This window comes from Pelodiscus sinensis, chromosome 2, assembly GCF_049634645.1.
Source record: "Pelodiscus sinensis isolate JC-2024 chromosome 2, ASM4963464v1, whole genome shotgun sequence".
Taxonomy (NCBI): Eukaryota; Metazoa; Chordata; order Testudines; family Trionychidae; genus Pelodiscus; species Pelodiscus sinensis.
The window spans coordinates 89,793,328-89,821,145 of NC_134712.1; the positions used below are offsets into that span (position 1 = coordinate 89,793,328).

General features: G+C 40.3%; 1 protein-coding gene and 1 long non-coding RNA gene across 7 annotated transcripts in view; one reads left to right on the top strand and one right to left on the bottom strand.

Moving 5' to 3' along the window:
• LOC106731765 (uncharacterized) overlaps positions 1-1,780 on the bottom strand; it is a 74,730-nt gene extending 72,950 nt beyond the window's left edge. The window contains exon 1 of one of the 5 annotated variants that reach the window (XR_012901567.1): positions 1,501-1,780. This is a non-coding gene — a long non-coding RNA (uncharacterized LOC106731765). The remainder of the gene's footprint in view (positions 1-1,500) is intronic. The other 4 variants (XR_012901568.1, XR_012901565.1, XR_012901566.1 and 1 more) reach the window with 4 other exon arrangements.
• CDH7 (cadherin 7) overlaps positions 1-27,818 on the top strand; it is a 116,694-nt gene that overhangs the window by 65,960 nt on the left and 22,916 nt on the right. For both annotated transcript variants that reach the window (XM_006119917.3, XM_075921028.1), the window contains exons 4-7: positions 3,321-3,440; positions 8,631-8,798; positions 10,071-10,258; positions 27,324-27,577. In XM_006119917.3, the coding sequence (XP_006119979.2) occupies positions 3,321-3,440; positions 8,631-8,798; positions 10,071-10,258; positions 27,324-27,577 (730 nt within the window). The remainder of the gene's footprint in view (positions 1-3,320; positions 3,441-8,630; positions 8,799-10,070; positions 10,259-27,323; positions 27,578-27,818) is intronic.

The window sequence follows — 27,818 nt, forward strand, 5'->3', positions numbered from 1 at the left end:
GTACAGAGGCTAAAATAACTCTCACCCTTATTACTGGGCTATATAGGAAAGGGAATCTGAAGACATGAGGATATGGATTTTGCTATGGGGTCCACAGGCCAATACATGGGTAAACATGATATGGATTAATTTCTTGCTTGTATCTGGAATTTGGGGACTCTGACCAATATTGGAATAGTGAATGAGATTAATTTTATCTACCAGTTCATTTGCAGTCATAGAGTGAACACCTATACAGCAGGGCTAAAGCTGAAATAAGGTATTCTATTTGAGCTATCTCAGTTGCTTAGGTTAAGCAAAAATAGCTTATTTCAGCTTTTGGTGCTGTCTACACAGCAGGAAGTCCAAGTTAGAACTTTCTTCCTCCAATTTCCCTTACTCCTCATAAAATGAGGGTTACAGGAGTGCTTAAGCACCACACTCTCCTGGCAAGGTGGGAGGAGGCTTTGCATGCTCCTCCACCCCCAAGCCCTGATTGGCCTGGGGGCAGCGGTAGCACACTAAGTTTCCTCTGCCCTGCCCCTGCCCCTGCCCCTGCCCTGCTAGGAACGCACGGAGCTTAGAAGTGCCACACGCTCTTGGCAGGGCGGGAGGAGGTTTCATGTGCTCCCTTGCCCCCAGGCCAATCACAGCCTCGGGTCAGGGGGAGCACAAGAAGTTTCCTCCACCCTGTAGGTAGTGCATAGTGCTTAGAAGTGCCACATGCTCCTGACAGGGCAGGAGAAGACTTTGTGCGCTCCCCCTTCCCCAAGTGCTAATTGGCCTGGGAGCAGGGGGAGTGTACAAAGTCTTCTCCCACTGCCAATGGCATGGTTACCTAGGGAGAACCTCAGGGTGGGGGAGGGGGGAAGGTGCTCCTCCACCCCAGACCAATCATGTTCTTTGTGGGGGAAGCAGGGAAGTATCCTGGCCTTGCCCCTTCTGCTTGAGGCCCCACCTCTTCTGTTTGAGGCCCTGCCCCTTTCAGTGTGGCCCGGGGCCATTTCAAAAATTTCTGAAGTGGCTCCTGGCAAAAAATTATTGCCCACCCCTGCATTAAATATATCTTAACAAACTCTTGGCAATGAAATATTCTTTGCTTTTTTGCTTTTGTTTAAGTGAAATTTTTAATTAATTTACTGAAGACCTTTTGGAATAGAATGAAATAAAAATCTTTTTCACTATGAAACCACAACTTGGGGGAGTCTGTTCTACTCTTGGAGAGACTCAGAAGCAAGATTGCCAGATCTGTGTATCACTCTCTCCAAATCTATTCTTGTACTTCCCATAAAAAACATCTTCCCCATGGGGTAATTTTCTATACAAAACCTTCATAGAGAAAAGTTTCTATCTGAGATGAATTCATGTTGCAAATGTGCTACCCAAAGCCTTATACACATGCACATTATATGATGGCCTATATATAAATAGGTTGCACACAACCTTTCTTTTGTAAACAGTCCTTTATAAAATATCTTCTTAGAAATAGACATGGCAGAAAGATACATGACATTTTCCTACCTAGAAAGTTTTATGCAGGAGATATTTTTATGGAGGGACTAATCTTCACTCCAGCAGAGAACTAGCTGCAGAAAACAGTGGTTTCATAATTCAGTAAGTCACTGATTTATTCCTCTCATGAAGTTTAGAGACTGAATTGTCTTCATTGGTGGAGTTTGAAAGTACACAAGCACAGTTAAGTTTGTGGAATTTACAAGTGCTCTCCATTGTGACTGTAGAGCTTGTCATTACATTACAAGTATTTCTTTGCAGACCTTACAAGAACCATGAGCAGTGAACAAAAACCTTACTGTTTGTGGATCTTGTAAATGACACTGTCAATATTTAAGACCTTGTAAGCTCCATTGGCATTGTTTAGAGAGCTTGTAAATTCCATCCAAGCAAACCTGGCATTAACAAACTGCACAGAATATTGAATAATGGTTATTAAATCCACACACTCAAAAGTTACGGATACTGGAAGGTTTAAACTAGGTCTCTGTATATGTTTTCATTAGAAATCAAGATGTAAAGCCTGTTTTAAGTACTGAGTCAAAGATCATAATCTGTCTAAGGTGGCAGTGAGAAAAACAATTCTTTCTCGGCACCCAAAAGCTAACTAGCCTGATTATGGGTGGTCTGATGACAAACATTAAATGATCCTAGGGAATGTATGTCCCTTTGAAACCTCAGTGTGGTCTCTCCAAGTCAGGACTGAGCTACACTGATGGGGCAGTGTGGGTTTGTTGTAGTTGCCATTTGCCATTGTGTACCTGTCTTGTGGACTATCAAATAAAGTACATCATAGAAACTGTCAAGGCAGTTCTTTCATCAGAATGAAAAATAGCAGTAAAAGCAAAATACAGTAAACTTCCAATAATCCGGCACCTTTGGGGCCCAGGGGGTGCCGGATTATCGGATATGACAGAGTATCAGGAGGTACTCTGGTGGGGGGGCTGTGACGGGTCTGCCGGGACTGGCACTGCGACCGGCGGGGGGCGGGAGGGAGGCAGCGTGGAATGGCGCGGTGAGGGGCAAACCCTCCACCGTTTTGTAGGGAGGCGGAGGAAGCCCTGCACACCCACCAGTGACAGGCCAGCTGGGGCTGCAAGCGGCAGTGGCAGACTTGGGGAAGTGGCGGGGCAGAGCAGCTGGGGTGCTGCCAGGTTGGTCCCTCGGTGCCACCCCTCACCTGAGCGGCGCTGCAGGACCAACCCGGTAGCACCCCAGCTACTCTGCTCAGCCGCTTCCCCAAGTCCACCACTTATCATTTTCAGCCATGGAAGACTTGGAGAAGCGGCTGAGAAGAGCAGCTAGGGTGCTGCCAGGTTGGTCCTGCAGCGCTGCCCCTCACCTGAGCGGTGCTGCAGCACCAACCCGGCAGCACCCCAGCTGCTCTGCCCCACCACTTCCCCAAGTCCGTCGCTGCCACTTGTAGCCTCAGCTGGCCTGTCGCCGGCAGCTGCGCAGGGCTTCCCCCGCCTCCCTACAAAATGGTGGAGGGTTCGCCCCTCGTAGCTCAGCTCCCCACTGCCGCAGTGAGGTCTGGCAGACACATCACAGGAATATAATCCCCTTCCCTTCTCCTCCCCTTCTCTTTCCTGGCCCATGAGCATGCATGGGGCTCACAGGAGCTCCAATTGTCCGGCTGCCTGGAGCACTTCCGGGTTCCAGTTGATGCCAGACTGTCAGAAGTGCCGGACCACTGGATGGCGAATAACTGGAGTTTTACTATATTAAAATATTTTGGTAAAAGGATTACACTGTAAGTCTAATGGTTACATTAATATAATTCAGGATTATGGCATATTTAACTAAGTGGTGTCTTAAACCTTTTACAGGAACTTCTGTGGTTCAAGTAACAGCGACTGATGCAGATGACCCTACTTATGGCAACAGTGCTAGAGTGGTTTATAGTATTCTGCAAGGACAACCTTACTTTTCCGTGGAGCCAAAGACAGGTAACTTTCTCAAGGTCCCCCAAAGATAAGTCCACGGTAATGCTGAGATACAATTTATACCACGTCTGAAACTCAAGACGAGATACCTGCTAGTGCAGTCTGTTGTTAGAAAATGAATTGTGGTTATAGTGCTCTTGTTTCCTGATGTCAAGAACATGTTCAGTTTATCATGTAGCAGCATACATTTGAAACATATAACCACTTAAAAATATTGGTATGTCTTGTCCCTCACTTCAGTCTCTCTTGCCCATTACCTCCACAGACTCTGTTCTTTTCCCTGTCACCACCTTTATCTGCTTCCCTTTGTTGCCAAATGCTTCACTGTGCAGTTCAACCAGCCTCCATATATCTGTGAGGCCTGGCCTTGATTGTTTCTTTGAAACCTTGAACATTTCTGGATTATCTCTAGAAGTTCTTAGGTGAGCACTGGTCCCAGGGGCATGTGAGGGCATGTCTACACAGTAGGGCTAAAGTCAAATTAAGCTACACAACTTTGGCTACGTCAATTGTGTAGGTGAAGTCAAAATAGCTTAATTCAGCTTATGGCACTATCTACAGAGTAGGCAGTCGAAGGAAGAACACTCTTCTTCCTTCAGCTTCCCTTGCTCTTCATAAAATGAGGGTTAGAGGAGTCAAAGTAAGAAGTCCTCCAGCTCAACATTGTTTTGAAATAATGGCTTTCTGTGTAGACGTGCTCTTTGTTATTTTGGAATAACATTAGTTATTCCAAAATAAAGCTGCTGAGTAGACATAGTCCAAGTGGTCAGCTCAGGATCAATACATAGCTATAAATCAACTAGGCTTCAGGATTAAATCTTGTTAAAGGTATGGGCGTTTAGGATGGTGCATGGATAGGATTGTGGATTCTCAAGGAAAATGGTTAAAAAATATAGACATTTCTTGATTAAGAGAAAAAATCTAAATTGCCACACCTCTACCTGATACCTCTTTCCACTTTTTCACCATATTAATACAAATCTGTACAACACTATGAGATTGAACTGCAAAGAATATAATTTCTAGCACTGATTTTCAAGGTGTTCTTCACACACCACAAATCGGTGTCATTTGTATTACAGGCAGTCCCCGGGTTACGTACAAGATAGGGACTGTAGGTTTGTTCTTAAGTTGAATCTGTATGTAAGTCGGAACTGGCATCCAGATTCAGCCGCTGCTGAAACTGATCAGTTTCAACAGCGACTGAATCTGGACACCAGTTCCGACTTACATACAGATTCAACTTAAGAACCCCAGGCGTCCCCAAGTCAGCTGCTGCTGAAACTGATCAGCCGCTGATTCCAGGAAGCCCGGGGCAGAGCAACTCTGCCTCGGGCTTCCTGTAGTCAGCCGCTGGTCAGTTTCAGCAGCGGCTGACTTGGGGACTCCTGGGGCAGAGCAGCTCGGGTGCTGCCGGGTTGGTCCAGTAGCGCCAAGGAGCAGTGCTGCGGGACCAACCGGCAGTGCCCCACCTACTCTACCACAGGCACTAGCTGCGTCCCCCCCCCCAGCAGACCAGGGAGACGCGGAGCAAAGCGGCGGAGGACCCGGGCCGGACCGCGGTGCTTCCAGATCAGCGCCGCAGTCCGGCCCGGGTCCTCCGTGGCTTTGCTCAGCATCTCCCTGGTCTGCAGACCAGGGAGACGCTGAGCAAAGCCACGGAGGACCCGGGCTGGACCCACGGCGCTTCTAGATCAGCTGGAAGCGCCGTGGGTCCGGCCCCGGGTCCTCCGCCGCTTTGCTCAGCGTCTCCCTGGTCTGCAGATCTGATCTGGAAGCTGATCTGGAAGCGGCCGGGGGTCCAGCCCCGGGTCCTCCGCTGCTTTGCTCCCCGTCTCCCTGGTCTGCTGGCTCCCCCAGCAGACCAGGGAGACGGGGAGCAGCTTTTCTCGCCCCGGAGGAGGCGGGCAGTGGGACCAGGCGTCCCGCCGCTCCAGTCCTCCAGGGAGAGAAAATCCCCGTTCGTAACTGCGGATCCGACGTAAGTCGGATCTGTGTAACTCGGGGACTGCCTGTACTTAAAAGTAGACTGTAACAAACACTATGATTTACACTGTGGGCCTGTAAGCATTTTCTGAAGTAGAATCTATTATATTCTGTTTCATTTCTTTTTAATCCACATACTGTGCTTATCATTGTGATATTGGTAAATATTTGCCACCAGTTGCTACACAGCTTCTGAAGTTAGAGTTTTCATTAAAGCATTTGTGATACACTGTGTAAGGCATACAGATTAAGTTCTGCCTCCCTGTCTGATTTCATTTTGTACCCCTCTCATTTCTGTGTTTTTATTCCCTTGTTCTCCCATTTTGTAATTGCTCTCCCCTTTGGGTGTCTTCTGACCCCTGATTTCCTCCCCAGAGAGTGAAAATGGAAACTTTCACAGAAAACGTTTCTTTTTTTCCCTTTGACCATGCCTTAAAAATAAGGCATTTGCTTTTGAATTCCCATGTCATCTGCCACTTTTTTATACTCACTACCAAGAAGAAATATTTTTTAAAACAACATTCTTTGTTTCAGAGGAATTTATGAACTTTTACAGCTAAACTATCATGCAAATGTCCTTACAGTCTTCCTGAAGATTGTGAGCATTAATCATTCTATTACATCAGTTCGAATGAAGACTAAATTAGTAACTTTTACCCCGTCTCTTTTAATTTGTTTCTGACCCCTATCAATGTAGCATCTGAGTACTTAGCAGTCATTAATGAATTTACCCTCACAAAGCCCCTGTGAAATAGAAAATTGATATTATCCCTGTTCACATTTGGCACAAATTGAAGCACAAAATAAATGATTTACTTAAGGCAGCTTAAGACGTCTGTGACAGTGCTTGGGAATGTAACTCTTCCATGTCTTAGTGCAGAGCATTAATCACTTGGCCATCCTCTCTCCAAGCCATTAACAGTACCTGAATTTATTGAAATTAGCTAGATTATAGAATAACTGCATTCATGTTAAGCGTTTTGTGCCACTGCAGCTATGCCTGTTTCTAAATTGGTACTCTGGTATTCAAAAAGTGTGTAGGTCAATGACTTAGGTCTTGTCTACACTATGGAGATGACCCTCCAGAGGTCAATCTTCTAGCATTCTATTTAATGGGTCTAGTGACCCCCAAATTGAATGACAGCTGAGAGCAGCCCTTGTCGATGTTGTGTACTCATTCTGTGAGGAGTAAGTGAAGGCGACAGGAGCATGTGGTCCAGTATTGTGCATACACACAGGATAGACGCTTCAGTGGGTTGTCTTAAGTCTTAAGGTAAAGCGAATCTAGCTACGCATTTTGCATAGCTGGATGGTGTACTTTATCTACATGACAATTATCTTCCAGAAAGGATGGGAAGAATTGTGACAGTAACTGTGAACGATAGAAAAGCAAGCAAATCAGAACATTTAGAAACAATTTTAAAAGAATATCTTGCAAAATTAAATGTTTCTCTTTTTTCACAAATTTGTTAAAATATAGTTTCATGAAACCTATTTGTAAAGCAAATATATTTGCACAGACATATTTAATGCAGAGGCCAAAAGGAAGAGATGAAAAAACATGTAACTAAACATTTGTCAAATCTCCAATGAAGATATATAGCCTCAAGAGTGCCTTTCCTTTATTTCGATTGTTTCCTTTGTTAGTCACAGTAAGCATCGGTAGAATAAATGCCTGCCTCTCTGGAAATCAGAGTTAGCAGCTGTACTATGTGCCAAATATGAAATATTCATAAAGTCATCATAGTTTGAGAAGGTGTATTTATTGAACTGATGCATATCAACAGAGCAGAATGGGAGAAGCACTGGATTTTTAGCTTTAAAAAAAATCAAACCATAATTACAAATTGTATGTAAATGACAAAGTGGATATAACAATAATATTATTTCATAAATTAAAGCATTTTAATTAATACATCAAAGTTACCTCATTACATGTAGTGCTTTACATGTGGCTACTGTTTAAATCAGGGCTACTCAACACATGGCTCGTGGGCCAAATGTGGCCTGCAGACCATTTATTTGCAGTCCGCGGTGCAGTTTGGGTTTATGTGGGACTCAACACAGGGCCTGCAGATGGGATCCTGTGAACATGGCCTCCACTGGGTACACACTCCACCACAGGGAGGTGTCTCGCAGATGAGGTGAGCACTGAAAGACACAAGCAGACAGACGGGCTGCCTGGAACAGACGGGTACAGGGTGCTGGTGTTTCTAGCCCCTAGGAAGGAGGTGCCGGGAGCACTGGGGCATTGTGTGAAAGAAGCTATTTGCATATATTTGCTATATATTTTCATGTACATGCAATCACACTTAAGTTGCGGCCCTCGGCACGTGCTGTATCATTGTGGTCCCTGGGGCTTCCAAAGTTGAGTAGCCCTTGTTTAAATAAATAGTGGCCAATACAAAATAGCTTCATTTGAATCCATTACTAGGATATGAGATTAATAATATCAAGAATCAAATTGGTCAGTGACAATTTCAAGACATTTGTTAAATTGTCCTCTCCACTTGGAATTTTGAAAAGCAATAACAAATACATCTTTCTCCATATCACCAAAATAATGGGGAAACAAAGGTGTATGAGAGACTGCATGGCTGAGGAGCCCAAGAATATACATTTGCCAATAACTCTATGAAGTCCATAGAAGGCGTTCATAGTACAGTGATGGATGGCAGTAGAAAATCAAAAGACAAAGAGAACTTTCAGCCCATAATACCATTGGTTGAAAATTGCTACCTTTTGGCAGGAGCAGTTGTGGGTTCAACTTAATTACTAGTGAAAAAGTGCCATGACAAAATTGATACTAATTGTCCCCCTTCTTGGCACTCACAGCAGAGATTAAAAAGATTGAATGGACATAGAAACCGACCCAGAAGTAGTTGTTTCAGACCAAGCTTCAAAAACACTGGCAGAATTAGCAGGAGCTTGCACTACCTGGTTGATGTCAATGTAAATGTTTTGCTATGAATAAACTATTTTTCACAATAAGAAAGATACTTCTATATTTGCAGATGCTGACCCATATTGACCTATAAGGACTTTCACTATTGTACCTTACAGTATACTGTAGACATGGAAATACTGGGCTAACTCATCTGTGTCTCATTATGATACTATTATTTGAATGCAAACATAATATTTATATTACTATCTTTACCCATAACTAATGTAACCAATGACATTGTATGTTTTGTTGTTTTCTAGGTGTTATCAAGACTGCCCTTCCGAACATGGATAGAGAGGCCAAAGACCAGTATTTACTTGTTATTCAAGCAAAGGATATGGTTGGACAAAATGGTGGACTATCAGGGACCACATCTGTAACTGTCACCCTGACCGATGTTAATGACAATCCACCACGCTTTCCACGGAGTAAGTGACTTTGTTACAGTTGCTACTATTTCTAAATGTTCTTGCATTCTTTACATTACATGCCATCTGTAAAATGGAGCTTATCATACTTATTTCCACATTTAAAGTGCTTTGATATCTCTGGATAAAAACAAATTTTATATCATGACTAGGTTATATTATTATTGTTAGCAGTAGTTGTAGTAGTATATTGAAAAAATCTGCCTTGTTTACTACATATAAATATTTTTTCAGATCAATTTAAGTAAAGCTATGCACAGCATATACATATATTAATATCTTTGTGCTCTCCCTGTCAAAGGAAAGATAAAAGATTTATAGTGTAGTATTTACTTGCATACACTTCACATTCCTTTGGAATTCAGCAAATTTTTTCTTCTATAGACATTCAGAGTTTCATAAGAAATCAATCTTGGAAGAACCAGAAAGTCATCTGCCCTCAATTTGCTTGTGTTGAACAAGGTGGCTCTTGATTTAAGCAAAAGGAGGAAAGAAACAAGTATATTACCAAATTCAAGCCACCCTGTTTACAAATTACATTTTATCTCATCCCTTTTCTTTCTTTCAGTGCTTTTTCTTGTAACGCCATTGCCATGGGAAATTAAAATAATGTGCAGAATGTGTTCGTGTCCAATCTGGTCTGTTCTCAAGTGTATATGAAAAACAAATATGTCCAAAAGACAATGAAAATTATATTTCCTGCCATCAACTGTTTGTGGTATTAATAGAACAACAGAGAATCTATTTCTAGAGCTGAGAATGATATTGGCTGCACACTACAACTTGGATATCTAGCTACATTGTATATCACATTCTGCTTGAACTACAAGGTTGGAATGTTCAAAGGAGAGGGAGATGCACTTATTGTTAAAGGGTCAGAAACTGAGTCCATCACAAGATCTAGCCATATAGGTAGGAGCAAGGCTTCCTCAAGATTTACAATTATAAAAATAAGGGCTAATATGCATCCTAAGGCTTTTACTTTATTCCCCTGCTATTATAGGAAATATACCAAACATTTTGTTTGCTTGAACCTTTTTAACATGAATTCATCTCACACCTTAATTTAGAGAGTTGCTGTCTAAACAATCCCACAAACCTGGTGGGAGACCGTGGAGGATATTAAAAATGATCCCCTCCATCTTTCACCCAAAAGGACCATTGTTCTGTTTTTCAGCTAAGATTTTTTGTGGTACCTGTAACAGAGATGTCAAGTTAATGTTTTAATAGAGGCCATGATCAATTATTCAATTATTGTTTTAAATTTCACAGGGTCATACCAGTATAATGTCCCAGAGTCCTTGCCTGTGGCTTCGGTGGTGGCCAGAATAAAAGCTGTGGATGCTGATGTGGGACATAATGCTGAAATGGAATATAAGATTGTGGATGGTGATGGCCTTGGAGTTTTCAAAATTTCTGTTGACAAAGATACACAGGAGGGAATCATTACAATTCAGAAGGTAACCCTGACTCATTCTTTTGTATCTGTTGTGGAGCAAGACCAGTGTCGTAGGTATAAGGATGAGACTGTATGGTTAAGGTGGGGAGGATTCTCACCTGCTGTTAGAGAGCCATGTTAGCCAGTCTCACTTTGATTTCTGCTTTTAAAAAAAGCCTACACATCATTTGTATTGAAGACTCTACTGATTTTGTCAGGAGGTTAATGTGTTTTTTTTAATTCCCAGGCCCTATAGAATCTGAGAATCTCAGCATTCATTTATAAAAAGTAGATTTCTAGCCCTCAAGGCTGTAGAGAAAAGGTGAACTGAGGGCACTTTAAGGGTACATCTACACTGCATGGCTATTTTGGGATACCAGAGATATCCCGAAATAGCTACCCTGTGTCTGCACAAGCCACCCATTATTTCAAAATATTTTTTGAAATAACAGGTGTGCTATTTCAGCATCCCGGTAAACCTTGTTGCAAGGGGGCAAGGGATGGCTTGAAATAGCGTATTATTTCGGAATTTGGCACTGTGTAGATGCAGCAAATTTCAAAACAAGCTATTTTGAAATATATTCGAGATAAGATAAGCAATTTGAGTAGCACAAATTGCATATCTTATTTTAAGTTTAGGGTGCTGTGTAGACACGCCCTAAAGGGCCAAGAGCCACAAGTCAAATAAAAAGGATACCAAGTTTATTATTTTTAAAATCTCATGATTGTTAAGCCATTCTTATAAATTTTAGGGACCCAAATTCACAAATACATCTGTGTAGAATCTAGAATCTCCATTCTGTGGGAAATTCCACAACCTATCTTCATGCTGAAGAGGTGATTATTACATGATATTGAAGTGTAGTGCCTGATCCTGTGAAGGTACTAAGTACCACCTAAAAGCTGCTTCCCTGAAGTCAAAGCAATGAGAGAATGTTCAGCTTCCCCCAAAAAATCAGTTTCTAGCACTGCAACATGACTTGCAAATCTCTTGTTTCAAGGCAGAAGTGATCAAGCACACTTCTTACATCCTGTGCTGATTTCTATTTAGCACATATTTGAAATATATTTAGTGAAAAGTTAGCCTTTTCTTTGTTCAGCAGCCAAATTCAGTGTGGCTTCTTCAGCTTGCTCATTTAATGTCTCCAAGTACAGATCTGGAAGAATTATGCCTGTCCTGGAGGGAGAACATTTGTCAGTGTCACACTGAACAATATTGAATCAGTCTGGGGTCTCTTATGATCCAAGTCAGGAGCTGATGCATATGTTTTAATTTTGCTGTGAGCCTGTAGGCATGGTACTTACACTCAGAGGCTCTCTATTTCAGTGTTGTGCAGAGTGGTGTAAATAACTGCCATTCATTATTATTATTATTAGCTCTGTTGTCATTGGTAAATTTATTGTTGAGTGGTGACCAGCCCTTTTCAGCGCTGAAAATTTGTCCTGAAAAGTGCTTCATTAAGCTTCTGGTGAATTACATTGGAGAGAAGGTTACCAAATTTAAACTCACTCTACTTCTCCAGTCTGTTAACTGTTTTGAAACCTTTCTTGAGCTAAAGAAAAGTGCCTCAGAAATACTGTAATCTTTTAACCTGGACATTCAGACTCTTTTCTCTTATAAGTGTGCTTCCAGCATCACATCAATTTTTCTGCTTTTAGCAGTCTGGCCTCATCTGCAATACCCTCACACAGTCAAATCTGCCCTTGAGGCACAGGGCAAGCTAAGGATCTTCCATGGTGCATGAGCTCCACACTGAAGTTGAACGAGTCAACTCACTGTGGGATGGATAAGTAGGGGTACCTATGCACTGTTGAAAGAGTCTCCTTGCGAAGGTTGCATACCCCACTACAGACAACATTGAGTGGAGAGAAGGACTTGGCAGTGGAGGACGCCAGAAGGTTTGGGGCTAGGATTTCATTTCCCAATCCCCTTTCTCTGCAGTCCACTTACACAGAATTCAGTTATCAGTTCCTATATGCATGTGGAGTGGATTTCTACTGTAATGACAAACACGCTAGCTTACAACTGAATCAGCCAGAGGGTGTCACTGCATGGTAAAATGACTGAGCTCTGCATAGAAGAGTAAGGGAATGAGCACAAGTCTATAACTTGGAACTTGCCTAGTAGCAATGGTATGCAGGAAGTGTTCTAAATAATGATAGAAATGTAGCCGTGGTAGTCTGGTGTAGCTGAAACAAAATACAGGACTATATAGCACTTTAAAGACTAACAAGATGGTTTGTTAGATGATGAGCTTTCGTGGGCCAGACCCACTTCCTCAGATCAAAAAGTGGAAGAAAATTGTCACAACCATATACACCAAAGGACACAGTTAAAAAAATGAACACATATGAAAAGGACAAATCAAATTTCAGAACAGAAGGAGAATGGGGGGGGGGGGGAGAAATGTCTGTGAGCTAATGATATTAGAGGTGATAATTGGGGAAGCTATCTTTGTAATGGGTAAGATAACTAGATCCTTTATTCAAACTCGGGTGTAAAGTGTTGAATTTTAGCATGAATAACAGTTCAGAGGATTCTCTTTCAAGTGCAGTCTTAAAAGGCTTTTGAAGCGGGATGCAGGTAATTAAGTCATTGAGACAATGTCCTTTGTGGTTGAAATGGCAAGAAACTGTTTTTTCTTTGTGATCCTGTCTAATATCTGTTTTGTGGGCATTGATCCTTTGGCGAAGTGTCTGAGACGTTTGTCCAATGTACATAGCAGACGGACACTTTCGGGACATGATAGCATAAATTATATTTCTGGATGTGCAGGAATATGTGTTCTTGATCTTATAACTCACTTGGTTAGGTCCAATAATGGTATCAGCAGAGTGAATATGTGGACAAAGCTGGCAACGGGGTTTGTTGCAAGGGACGGCACTAGGGTTGGTATTAGTGTGGTATGTCCTGTGGTTGTTGGTAAGAATCATCTTGAGGTTAGTTATTCATGCTAAAATTCTACACTTTACACCTGAGTTTGAATAAAGGATCTAGTTATCTTACCCATTACAAAGATAGCTTCCCCAATTATCACCTCTAATATCATTAGCTCACAGACATTTATCTTCTCCCCCCCCCCCCCGTCCCATCCCCCTTCTGTTCTGAAATTTGATTTGTCCTTTTCATATGTTTTCATTTTTTTAATTGTATCCTTTGGTATATATGGTTGTGACTATTTTCTTCCACTATTTGATCTGAGGAAGTGGGTCTGGCCCACGAAAGCTCATCATCTAATAAACCATCTTGTTAGTCTTTAAAGTGCTACATAGTCCTGTATTTTGTTCTAAATAAGTGTGTGTAACTCATTGCTCTCTCCCCCCAAATCAGAGTAAACATTAGGGAACAACATTTTCAAAGACACCTCAACCCAACCTCCAATTTGTTGACCCATAATTTAATACATTAGGGCTGTGTCTACATTGACACCCCTTTCCGGAAAACGGATGCTAATGAGACCAGTCGGAATTGCAAATGCTGCGGGGGATTTAAATATCCCCCGCTGCATTTGCATGAACATGGCTGCCACTTTTTTCCGGCTCGGGGCTTTGCCGGAAAAATTGGAATAAAGAATAAGGGATCTTCCGGAAAAGGCTTTATTTTCTGCAAGATCCCGACTAGACTGGCGCTTTTCTCCGGCAAAGCTCCGAGCCGGAAAAAAGCGGCAGCCATGTTCATGCAAATGCCACGGGGGATATTTAAATCCCCTGCGGCATTTGCAATTCTGACTTGTCTCATTAACATCCCTTTTCCGGAAAGGGGTGCCAATGTAGACACAACCAATCTGTGTGTGTAGGTGCCACTTGTGCACATGCATCAAACAATTAGATGGCATAGGGAATACTTCTGAAAAAGGAAGTTTGGTGTTCAGTGTACAAAAATGCATGTGTAACTGTGCACCTTGGCTTTTGCAAAGTTTGAAGTGTCATTTGTGCAAATCAGGCAAACGGACATGCAAAGGACAACTTGTTAGGGTAAACATAGGAGCACCACTACACTTGGCTCTGTGCTTAATATTTGACTTTCTGCTACTTGGTTTTCACACAGAATTTATAGATTTTATACGACACATAAATCTTTAGAAATTTAGAAATAATTAAAAATGTGGCCCCATTGCTAAAGGTCTAGGGTTTGCTTAATTGCTTAAATCATACACAGAACTTATGGAGTAATTAGCTAAGACAAATGAAAATTAGATTTCCTAAAAATAAGGTACCTGTGTTATGGGCCAAGTTAGATATTAAGAAAAAAATCAGAACTTGTATATGTTAAGACATAATGGGAAAATAAAAGAAACTACACATGTCATCAAAATATGTAAAGAGTGTATTATAAAATAATCTGCTCAGGAAACAGTGGCCGGTAATGCTGATTTAAAGACTAGGAAGCTAATTAATAATTGTATATGCAGTGAGATTGTTTATGGCCAATTGATCTCACCCATTTAATATGGGTATTGTCTTTTCTCAGGTTGAGATTGAAGTGTGATATTTAGAAGGGGTTGAGAAAGTTGTTTTCCTCCCCTAAACATTTGAAAACAGCTTTTCTCTGCATTTTAGGAGCACATACTCCAAAACAAGGAGTTACAGTTTTTGCAGTAGAACTTACACTGTTTATTTTCATCAAAAGTAAATTTGATGGGCATAGGCTGCACCTTTTTTAAAAAAAACACCTTTTCAGTCCTCCTCAGGTCAGAGGAGTTGCACAGGTATGATAGCAGGCTCCATGTAGGCTGATTTTGGATGTAATATTTTTCACAGTGAGAGATCATAGAAAAGAGAAGTGGATCTGCTGTTCTTATGGTTCATGCTGCCATGACAGGACCTGGGAGGACATGCTGCTGAGAATGCAGTACTTGCTGCTGCCTAGAGCCTGGGGACAGTGTGCAGTAGCTGTCTGGACTGTGTGCCACATCTCATAACGGTCAGAAGAGGCCCCATTTGAGGCGATATTTACCTGTGTGACAGTAGCTTTTCCCTCTATTTCCATTCTCCTGAGAATTGGGTAGACTGTGAAAGGGGAAGATAAGCTCTCTGCATCTTCTTCCTACTGTTTCCTGAAAACACAATAAATACCAGGATCTGGCAAGTGATATCTTAGGCAGCGCTGATATGTTGAGCTGTGTACAAGTCTTCCATATAGATCAGTAGAGACTCTGGAATTCTTCTTTCCCTGAACATTTCGGAAGAACTTCACCTAACTTAATGGAACAAGACCTACATTATGATTTCATGCATGTGCTTGTGATGCCTTACCCAGTTCCGTGCCTGGCCAGCTAGGACTGGACAGTAGGACTGGATGAACAAGAGAAACACTCGATTTTTAAATTTGTTTAAAGCCCATGTTGCATAAATTATTATTTTTATTTACTTTTGATTTTGGAGATAATTCTTTGTGATAAGAGCCACATCTTCTACAAAGCAGAGTGCTCTGTTGGAGACTGAATAGTAATAATGGGCGAAATCTGGGAAGATGGAAATCAATGGGAATTTTGCTATTGACTAACTTTAATCTAGTAAATAATAATAATTGTAGAAATGATCCATTTACTTTGCTATTGATATTTTAAAGAACTCAACCAACCAGCAAATTAAACCCCTTCCATATCACATGGCACAAATTACACATTTGAATTACTAATCTGTTCCTTACTTGCAAACATTTCATCTTGCTTTTATGTTGAAACATTGTTCCTAGCATGTCAATTTTCATTTACTACCTGCAGTTAAGACTTGAAAAATATACCAGATATGTATGAGTCAGAATATAAAACCTACAAAATATCTTTGGTCTCTTTGTTCCTCAGTTTTCTAGTGTAGGAACCATAGCTTTTCCTTACCTCATGGGGGTGTGGGAGGGTATGCGTTTTAAAGATTCTGATGTGGGAGGGATCTTATCAGTAGGAAACTTTTTTAAAAAGCTTAAAATTTTTAAGCTTATGTATGACATGGAATTACCATTCACAAGAAGTGCTGATTATACTGTCTAGTCATGCATAGAATTTTAAAACTTTTCCTATCATTCCATGTGTTGGTCTTCCTAATCTTTCTGATAACTTTTAAAAATGTGAATTCTCAAAATTCACTTTATTTTTGAAAAGGGATGTGACTCCGTTGACATTGTGAGTTTTATTTGGAGGGAACATAATTGTTGCAATTGCACAATGAACAGAAGGAACATGACTATGATTATTCTTGCTTTTGCTCGATTTTGGCATTCTTGGATGAGCCTTATCAACATTTAGATATTCATATTTAATTTAGTAAGGACCGATATTAATTAAGTACACACTCTAGTTAGCAGCACTTTGAAGGAAAGAGTAATTTCGCTACTGATAAAGTGATTGTAGAAATTATGTCACATTCTTCTCCCAAGAAGCAAATTTGGAGTTGAAAGAGAAAATCTGAGAGTGGAATGTTTCTGTGTGAAAAAGCATACACACAATTTTGTATATGCCATACTGTATATCCATTTTTAAGCATTTAGACCTAACATTAGTGGGTCGAGAAGAGAATCATGTCTACTGATTTCAGGTTTATTGATTTTTAAATTTAATATGTAAAAAGAGTGTATGCGCCCAGGCTGTTGGCAAAAGTTAAACGTACAGTCACAAAAACATCACCCCAAAGTGCAATATATTAAGAAAATGATCATACCAGTCACTTGATGGATAACAAAATCTCTTCTATCCATCCCACTCCACCTAAACGTTTCTTTTCCAGAAGTTTTGTAAAATACATAGATTTGAAGTGGCAATTATAGTAGTAGATAGGTATTGATTACTTTTTATTATTTAAATAGGATATATATTAAAGATCTTAGCAGACTTTAATTCAGTAAGAAATACTGAAAAACATTTGGAAGATTGTCATACCTGATTTTTGTCTAGTAACAAGTACCAAGAAGCAATTTGAATAGTAGATGAAAAAATTGAAAATGAGTGATGCAAAATTGGATAACTGTTAAGAGATTATTTTAAAACTTGAGCTGGTTTCTAAGAGTACCACTGGCAATTATAAAAATAGGGCTTTTAGGAGTGTGACTTTGAGTGTTAACATTCAATTTTTTTCCAGCCAGAGAATTTGCTTTCAATTCTGTATCAGAGTTTACAATGTAAGAACTTGAGCCTTTCTTGGTTCCTTTGAGATACAATGTGCATTTGTTTGATGTACTGTGGTGTTCAATATGAGACCTCAACTGGGCTAAAAAATGGGATTTCACCTCTGTAAAGTACATGATTACAAAGTTACTATACAGTAAAAAATGAGCATTACAAAAATGGGCTTACTTTGAAGGATAACTGCATATCCAGCTTCTATGATATGGATAACTTGTTTTGTAATTTTCTTCAAACAGACAAAATCCCTACCCCCAAAAATGAAAGAGAGGGAAAAAAAGACAAGATGAATGGAGCCTGTACAGGATCTAATCAGATAACACTAATGCAGAGATATTAATGAAGCTGTCAAGCTCTATTCACTGTACTGAAGGAAGAACTAAAGTATACATTGTCCTTTTAACCTTCAGTACTGATGGAGTGATTTGTAAGCTGTTGGCTTGGTATTCTTTTATTGGAAACTGTGCTTCTGTTATAGCATACAGTAATGAGGGGATAATCTGAAGGCCAGTTAAATGATGCTCTGTATAAAATAAGCATCAATACTAATTAGATTGATGGAGAAAAAAAACTTGCAGATCTTTCCACTGCACTTTTTTTCTGTCTGTCATTAGTGTCTGTAATGTGCAGTATCTTTGTCATTTTCTATATTGAAAGTTAGCCTTTTTTGAACACACATTTCTTCCAGGTCAGTGATAATATCTATTGCTTATATCAGATAACATTCTAACTGAGAGAAATCCTCCCTGATTATCTAAAGTGTATAGCTTGCTTTTCTGCTTTAAAGCCTGCCATAGATAGCACAAATGTCCTACTCAAGAGCATCTGTAAAATATATCCTATGGCAAGATCCAACTCTTAGTGGTTGATCCTACCAATGCTTCCTTCTGCTGAGGCTGCTTCTTCATCTTCTTATTTTCGGGGTATTATTTTGCTGGACATTGTACACATACATGGCTGAAAGAGTTTATAATGTAAAAAGACAAGGAAGACAATATTATCATCCCTATATAATACTTATAGTAGAGTTATGATGACCCCTATGTTGCGGATGGGAAATTGAGGAATGGTGATATTATGTGACTTGAGAAGGTTACACAGGATGTTTGTGATAGTCAGGAATTAAGGTGCAGACTTTGCCTTGAAATACATGACATCTTCCTCTTACTGTAAGTAGTTCCATTGACATCTGTGTGGCCTTCCTCTGCTGGTCCCCTGTTCAAGGTTAAATTTTACTCAATATAGAACATTACTTTTGCTAGAAAGTATTTGTAAAATTGGGTTCTTCTCTATCAGTAAACTACAAACTTGCTGAATTAGCTATCTTAGTAACTGGCTTGACAGTGGCTTTGAAAATCTGTTTTCATAGCCACTATGATAGCTAATTAGTAATTCAATCAGCAATCATATTTCCTTCACTGTTGAACAATTGTTGATTTTTTTTCCCCAGTGTATTAATATCTGGACTGAGTTCAAATCATTTTCCCAGCCAAGGCTACTGGATTGTATTTTAGAAAAAGATCAGTCAATAATTTTTAAGGATTTTTTCTGTAATTTAGGAAATATAGTCTTTAGAAAAATAAATATTTCTTCATAACATAATTTACACAGGCATAATTACTATTTTGAGCACGAGTAATTTAAGAGATATAATAATGATTAAGTGCTAAGTGGCAGACCTTTTTATTAGGTGGAACATGCATTCAAGAGTGCTTTCTTGAGCTGTGATCTAATATAGACAGAAAAAGCCAGTAGATTGATATGCTACAGTACTCTGGAATATTCTACTTAAATAAATCTGGAATGTACTTGTACGACACCATCCCCTAATCCCTCAATTCCCTTGCAACTAGAGGTCCTGAGAAATTTACCTGGAACTGGACGTGACTGAAGATTCCATTTCAGAAGGGTTTCTACCCTGCTGCAAGACAACCCCCCCTTAAATAGAGAGAGGACTAGAAGGAAGGTACTAGAGCAGCAATCACAGCTGTCCTGAAAGAGGGGAGCTCTGACTGGTTCTTTACCTGAAAACCATATGCCTGGGAGAGAGGAGGTAACTCTTCCTTCTGCGGTGTCAGTTGAAGAGGAAAAGAGAAAGAGAGAGAGAAATGGAGAGAGCCAAAGAGGAAAAGATCATCCAGCTTGACTGATTTTTTTTTTTTCAGTTTCCCTAGTCGTTAGTTGGGAAATGCATATCCAGTATGGTTTCCACAGAGTGACCCACAGGATTGGGAATTGGGAAGAATTGATGAACAGTAAATCTGGCTACCTCAGCTGCCACATTTTAGTAGGAGGAGTCAAAAAGCCTATAGGTAATCTATAGGGATTAGACCATTCCTTGGGGCTAAAAAGATATTTCTGAGATCCAAGCTGCTCTGCATATTTTCAGATCTCTCAAACAAGATATACACTGGACCACAGTGCCCACAGAAGCAACTGCAGTTGCACTACAAATAGATACCTGAACTTGGGACTGACCTGTTAGCGTGGTGATTTCACAACTAGAATCATGGAGACTTTGAGTGATTGGGTTAAGTGACCAAAAAAGAAAAAAAAAAGAGATTCATGGCTAGATCTATAGAGGATAGATGCCAAATCTAGCCATATACATATATATGTATTTAGTATATCTTGTTTCTGGCATTTTTATATTTATAATTTATTTCATAACAAAAGCTTTCTGGAGTTGCTTGGTAATTTGAGAATTTTATACTTATTTCTGAAGGGAGTACAATATTCACAGTTTGGGAAGAGCACCCATTCTTTCCCAGGAGGCACCACCATTTGGTAGCAGTTCGATTAATCCATATTACCAGTGAGGGGAGACATGGTTTCATCAAAGAGACCCACACTGGCAAAAAAAGGCCAAGAACCTCAGGAGGTAAAGCCTACCTGACACCTCTTGAAATTGAAGAAGCAGATGAGTCAGGGGGATATGCATAATGTATGATTTTTTTTTCTTTATCCTGTGAGGCCAGTGATTTATTTGTTACTTTCTGCAGGGATCTGGGCCTCTGTTCAGCAAAACATACACAGAGTTTGGGGATATTCAAGAGCACATAGATAGATATCTGTCAGGGATGATCTAGACAGTACTGGGTCCTTCTGTGAGGGCAGGGGACTGGACTCGATGACCTCTCAAGGTCCTTTCCAGTTCTAGTGTTCTATGATTCTATGAGTTAACCCATAGCTGTTCAGTACTGGAATGATCTGGAGTCTGTTGTATTCAATGGGATTCCTTCTTTTGCCTTCTGTGGACTTTAGGTCAGGTCATAAAGCAGTATCTTTCAGCATGTACTTCAGTCCCATTGTCTTGGAATGTGTGCATTCATTTCAGTGTTTTACCCAAAACAGTGTCATGAAGAACTATAATTCTACACAGACCAAAGCTGTCTCTTGCAGTCACTACTTCTCTTCAATAAATGTAACTGTTTCCCCTTACCACCTCTGATCAGTGAACAGTTTTGAAAAATAAGGTTCTGTTATTAAAAGATTGTGAGTGGAGCGGAAATTTCTGACACAACAGTGTTTAGTCAAAAACGCTGGTTCAATGCAAATAAATCATTTCATGGGAAGGTGTTGATTCCATTGAAAATTATGACACAAACCAAGCAGGGAGGCAGGCTGGCCAACAAGCTCAAGTATTTCACCTCAGTTCTGGTAAAACAGAAGTTTTCACAATTTTTCTTCTGGTGAAGAAAATTGAATATTTTACTTTTTCTTTTGCTCTTGGTTCCCTCTCCCCCTCCTCCGCCCCCCCTAAGATTTCTACATTTTGCACAAGAGGGAAATACCCTTTTCGGATCAGAATTAGTAGTGGACAACATCTGCAGAATGCTTAATTACCAGAGTTACCACTGATTTCTTTGGGAGCAGAGGTCTTCTGTCATCTCATAGGAAGTGCCCAATACATTCTAGGACTTGCAATTCGCAAGAATTAATTATGAGCCCAATTTCTTTCTTAAAAATATATAATTATTTCTGTGAACAAAGTCTATGCTCTATTATTAAATGCATTTTTCCATTTCAAACGTATTTAACATTTTTTGACCATATTTCTTTACCAAGGTTTCCTGAAGACTTAGGAAACTATTAGTAGTATTGAATGCCCCACATTGCAGTGTCACTGCCCTTTAGATACCCTAGTGAGCTGGCTTGTAAAACATATGCAAATTACATGATCTTGTTCAAGCATGGATGAAATATCTCCCTCTTATGAATATGTATTTTATTTGCTCTTTATTGTTTCACATTTCATCCTCTATCACATCCGAATCCTTGAATTAAAGGCTAAAAGAGAACTCCCTTTCTACCCATAGAAAAGAGGTCAATAAATGGTAAAAAATTAAAGGTACTTGTCAGTGTGCCAAATAACAATTAATGTCCAATCAGAAAATTGAAGGCCCAAGTGTGTTTTAATTATTAAACTTCCTGGAAATTTTAATTTAAATCTTTTTTATGAGCAACACATAATGACAGGAATGTCTGTAAAAACTGGACTTTGAATTTTACTTTTTTAACTTGTGCTCTGCTATATTTGAATTAAGCTTTGGAGAATTTATCTAAAGTTATATATTGAACTGTATACATATTTTCTATTAAAATGGAATTCCTTCTGAGCACTTTCTTCTGAGTGCTGACTTTGGCATTGATGTTAGATGCTCACTAATATCTAATAAAAAAGGGCATTTGTTTCTGTTTCAAATATATTTCCACTTGCATGATTAAGTTTTCCTGTAATCTAAAACATCTTATCTCAACACATACTACTGTTTAAGTAATGTAAGCAACCTAAAACAAAAGAGACATTTGAAACATTAAATCTATATATAATATTTTTTAAACATCTGTTACCGGTGCTATCCTAGCAATAGGTGGTACATAGTCTACAGAGAAAAATACAAAAAAACCAAACAAGCCCCAAAACTCTCATATCAATTTTGTGTCCAATTTTTCTAATGCATAATGTGACTCCATGGATTGTATTATTTATTGCAGAATTATAGACTGAAGTATTAAATTTCCTTAGTATTTGGCACTGTGACACTGCATCTGGTACCAAAACACCGTTTCCAGTGCTGGTATCCTTACTTTCAGAGGGATATTGAAAAGTTGGAGAGGGTTTAAAGAAGAGCCCAGAGAATGAATAAATTGGAAAACATGCCCGATAATAAAAGATTCGGGGAGATTCACCATATTTAGCTTAACAAAGAGAAAGAAAATGGGTGACTTTTTCATCATTTGTGAGTACTTACACAAGGAAAAGGAATTTGATAAGTATGGGCATGTCTACACAGCAAAGTTATTTCGAAATAACGACTGTTATTTCGAAATAACTTTACCAGTGTCTATACAGCCAAACCGCTATTTCAAAATTAAATCAAAATAGAGGAGGGCTTATTTCGAAATTGGTATACCTCATTCCATGAGGAATAGCACCAATTTCGAAATAAGCATTGTGTAGATGCTTATTTCAAAATAGGGGGCTTCTAGTCCTTCCCAGGGTGCCCTGGTGGTCACTCTGGGCACAGCCAAGAAAACTCCTCTCCCTCCCTGCCTCCTCCATGGTGTTCTTAAAGAAGTAGACTCTAGCCACAGTGTCTGTGCCAGCTCCAAGCCTGCCATCCCAGAGCCAGCAGTCACTGCACCTGATCCAGTGGCCCCAGCATGAGCCAGGCATCCAATGCCAGCCAGCCCTCCACTGCTCCCCAGGACCAGTCTGCCAGCTCCCAGGAGCCTGCCTGGAGCCAGAAAAGGCAGGTGCCTACCTGGTCCAGTGTGGAGATCAGGGACCTAATTCAGGTTTGGGGGGGATGCCTCCAACGTCCATGATCTCCGCACTAAATGGAGGAATGCAACTGTCTACAGGTGGATGGCTACCAGACTGGCCACTAAAGGCCACATGGAAACCCAGGAGCAGATTCACATGAAAATAAAGGAGCTGCATCAGGTGTATGCCAGGGTCACTGGGGACAGCTCCCAACCAGGGGTAGACCCAGACCCCTGCCCCTATTTTGATGCTGTGGACTGCATCTTGGGGGTCCTCCAGGTGATCATCAACCCTGGGACAGAGCTTGATGCCTCCTGCTACTCCAGCCCCTGCTGCCTCCCCAGCTACCACTCCTCCTCTCACTCCTTCTCCCCCTCCTGCTTCTTCCTTCCCACCCTCCCCACACCCCCAGGGATGCCGAGGCCCCTGCACACATGGTGCTGGGAGACAGTTGGGCCAGCAAGACCCCCAACCCTGAGCCCTGAGCTTCTCCTCCCCCTTCCTCCCTTTGCCTCCCCCTGCAGCTCCCCCCTCCCAGGTTCTCTCCTCCCCTCTCCCACCTTCTTTCCCCAGTCTTACCTCAGTTTCATTCTCCCCTACCCCAGTTTTGTTTAATAAAGAGGCTTTGTTGTAATGAACATGTGTCTTTTATTGTACAGCAGGAAGGGGGGTTAGGGAGGGGTAAGTTGAAAGACGTGAGGGAGGAATTATGCACAAGCCCTCAGTGGGGCACACCAGAGAGATTGTTACTGCCTGCAGAACATGCTGCCAGGCTCACAGTAACATGTCCAGGAGAAGCAGCAGAGTGCCCAGGGACGGCTCCAGCTCCATGCTGCAGTGTGCTGTGGTGTCCTGAGTGAGGGCCACCAGAGCACGCAGAGAAAAAAATACTTTGCTGTCCCTCAGTGAGGTAGGCAAGCAAGCAGTGAAACCTTAGAACCGGTTTCCCGGGGGAAGGGAGTCCATTTAAGCACAGGTCTCAGATAGCCTCAGGCAGCAGCCACACAAGGTAACTCCTGACCTGATGCCCTGCCAGAACCGGTTCCAGCCATCCTTAAATGTGATTCGGCGTCCTATCAGTGTGGACGCGCTATTTCAAAATAGCAAAATGCATTTCAAAATGCATTTTGTGTCTAGACGCTGTAGTGTAGACATACCCTATGTGTGTACCAAATGTGATATTTGGGAAGCATGGAAACATCAAAAGACCATTATATTGATATATGCCAAATTCTATCACAGGGCACATTCACGAAAATTTGTGAGCTAGGAATTCAAGAGGTTCAGACGTTAAAGAAAGGGCTTTGTGCATAAAGAGTCAGTCTGAAGTGTCTGAGTGAGTCTCATCTAATCCTCAAAATGACATAAATTTGTAAACCAGAGGATAAAACCCTGCTGGAAGTTTTTGAAGGACTGCAAACTTAGATGGGTAATACCTGGTAAGCTGAATGTGTGCAGACTGTTTCTTGTTTATGAAATATGTTCTCTAACTATTTTTTCCTAAATAAACCTACTGTGCTCTGAAAGCTAACTGGACACTGGGAGGATAGAATTGCAGGTTCTGGAATAAGTTGAGACTGATGGGATGATCAGAGCGAATTGTAAGGGCACTGTAAGGGTAAATCCCTAGTCTGGAGGAAGAGAGAAGAAGATCCCCACACATAGAGAAATGATGGCTGGAGGTATGAGCCATATGGGGAAGTCCTTGAGCAGATCACAGAGGTAGCAGAAGTTGAATTAACCCTGGAATTGTGACAAAAGGTTTCTCAATCTGTCAGACTCAGGATTAACAGTGACTGGAAGTTAAAGTAAAATCAGACTATAAAGAAGGAACTTCTAAAAAAAAATCAGGGGTTGTGAGGAATTCCTGTAGTTGGATATTTTAAATCAGGATTGCATATTTTTTCTAAAAATTATGCTTTAGTTCTTTAAGCAGGAATAAATTCTGGGGAGACTGTATGATTGTGTTATAAGGAGGTCAGAATAAATGATCAGAGCAGTCCCTTCTAGCCCGAAAGCCTACAAATATATGCTCCAGAATAAAATCTTTCCTTTCTGTTTTGAAATTGTGTTTCTGGCCTCCTAACTGTGAACACAGCCTTGAAAATGTGTAGCAGGTGCAGACCAGTAGATTGACAGTTTCCTAAGACTTCAGATCACCTAAAACACTAGCTCTGAGCAGACTGAGCTGCCCCATTCATCTTGATGGTTTTTGAATCCTGAAACCTTAGTAAGTTGAATAGCAATCATGTTAACTCTTTTATTCTTGAGCGCTTGAGTCAAAATACGCAACTCATGTCATACCTTTGTTCTGCTGCCCCAAGCTTCATCTACCCTCACATGATAATTTTTATTTTTCAGTGAAATATTGTCAGTGCAATTACCCGGAGCAGATGAACAGTGTTGGGACAGCACACATTGCATTGAAATTAACACACAGATAAACCAAACAGGTTTTTTGTACTAACTGAATTATATTTTTGCACAGCTAGCTCCTTATAACTTCCATTTTTTTTACAAGAAGCTGCCACAGCACAGCACCACAGAATTCAGGCACTTAGCTACACAAATGGCATGCACTTTGCTTCAGAGTTCCCAGGCTTTGCTCAGAACACACGTTTTCATCTTCAACAAATCTCTTTTCTCCCTACCTTCTATGGCATTGTTTATAGCCTAATTTCTTTCACTTGTATGGTGAGTTGTGCTAGAAAATAAGAATAGCTTTAACACTTTGCAGGTTTCTTGTTCTGGTATACTGCATATCATATCAATTCCTTCATTGTACTGCTCCAGAACCATTTCTTGGATACACTACTACCATACGTACCACCATTCCTGCAATACCATGCTATCACCGTGGATACTGATATGGCTGACATATGTGGGTTCCTCAGACCTTTGGATTTCAGATGTAAAACCAAATGGAGGTTGAGATTCAAGATAAATATTCCTGTTTCTGTAATAACAATTTAAAACAGTCCACTCCTGTATCAAAATTACAGCAGATTAAGAGTATCTGCTTAATTTTTATACTTGAACTGCTCAGAAGGACTGTCTCTGACATGATTTTTGAATGCTTTAAATCTTTACAAATGTGTGTAACTTAAAGCACAATTGTAAATCCATCCCTCTGCAGCAAAGCAGTGAATTTCAATATGAAGTTTCCAAAAGTTCAGCACCTTTTGAACACAATGGGCCAAATCCTTCCCATGTTTATTCAAGTGTATATACTGTTACAATTGTAATGTGAACTCCATTGATTTTGATGGATTTATTTGGCTATATACCAGTGTAACTGAGAGGAGAGCTTGGCCCACAGTGTATGAAGGTGAGAAGATGAGTGTTTTGGCTCTGAGATGCGCAAATATTGTTCTTCCAGGTGTGTCTAAAGATGTTTTGAAGATATAAGCAGATTCTTGTGGCAGGACATTTCTAATGCTAACTTTTTTCCCCATTGTCTGTAAAATCACACTAATTTTTTGTAAATATTTCATAGTCTCATGAATTTAATTTGAAGGAGTAGCTGATTAACCAAACTGCAGACTTAGCAAGGCTTTGGTCCCTTCATTGTTGTTTAAAAATGAACATGTCTGCAATGAAGAATGTAGATAGGCCCATCCACTATCATGATATTTGCCATCATGTGCCAGCAATGACCCTCTGACAGTCTCTATGACAAAAGATAAATGGCAACAAATCAGACGTCAGGAATGGTAACACACATAAAGCTATAGGAGAACATTTTAACCTCCCTGGACATTCAGTAACAGTTTTAAAAGTAGCCATTCTTCTATCAAGAAACATTCCAAACCAGATTACAATGAGAAACAGCAGATTTGCAATTCATTTGCAAATTTAGTACAAAGAAATTAGGACAGAAAAAGGATTTAGATTGGCCATCTCATGACAAAGGCAATTTTCCCTCTCTTGGAATTCACAACTTCATATAAACTGCTATGAGTGAGTCACTTCCACTCTGACTGAATTGGCCTCAATAACACCGATCCTACATTTGATAAGGAAGCCTCATTATTTTTGTAGATACAGACTTACATGGTTACCCCTCTAAAAATTAGTAGTTTGTTATGATCTGCGAGTCAAAGTTCTTTATATCCACAGTGACATTTGTAAATGAACGAGCTTTGCTGCACCATCTCTTTAATTGGTAATTAAATTTCCAAATAACTTTCTCTTTATAGGAGCTGGATTTTGAAGCTAAAACAAGCTATACACTGAGGATAGAAGCAGCAAATAAGCATGTTGACCCTCGCTTTCAAAGTCTGGGACCTTTTAGCGATATGACAACAGTGAAGATAATTGTGGAGGATGTGGATGAACCCCCGGTATTTACTTCCCGTTTGTATTCCATGGTGGTGTCTGAAGCAGCAAAGGTTGGCACCATTATTGGAACAATTGCAGCTCATGACCCTGATGTGTTGAACAGCCCTGTTAGGTAATGAGAAGGCTTCCTTTATATATATATATATATATGTATGCATTGTCATAGGTATGTAAATATGTTGTCATTTGATGTCATTTTGTCCACTATAATGCAGGATTATTCATTTTAAAGGAGGAGATTATTTATTTTTTCCTGTGCAGGATATGTCTATGCTATTTGAAAAGTTTACTTACTTTGACTCCAGTGTTGCAGTAATTTTGGTCAAATAATTTATTTTAATCTTTTTAAAATA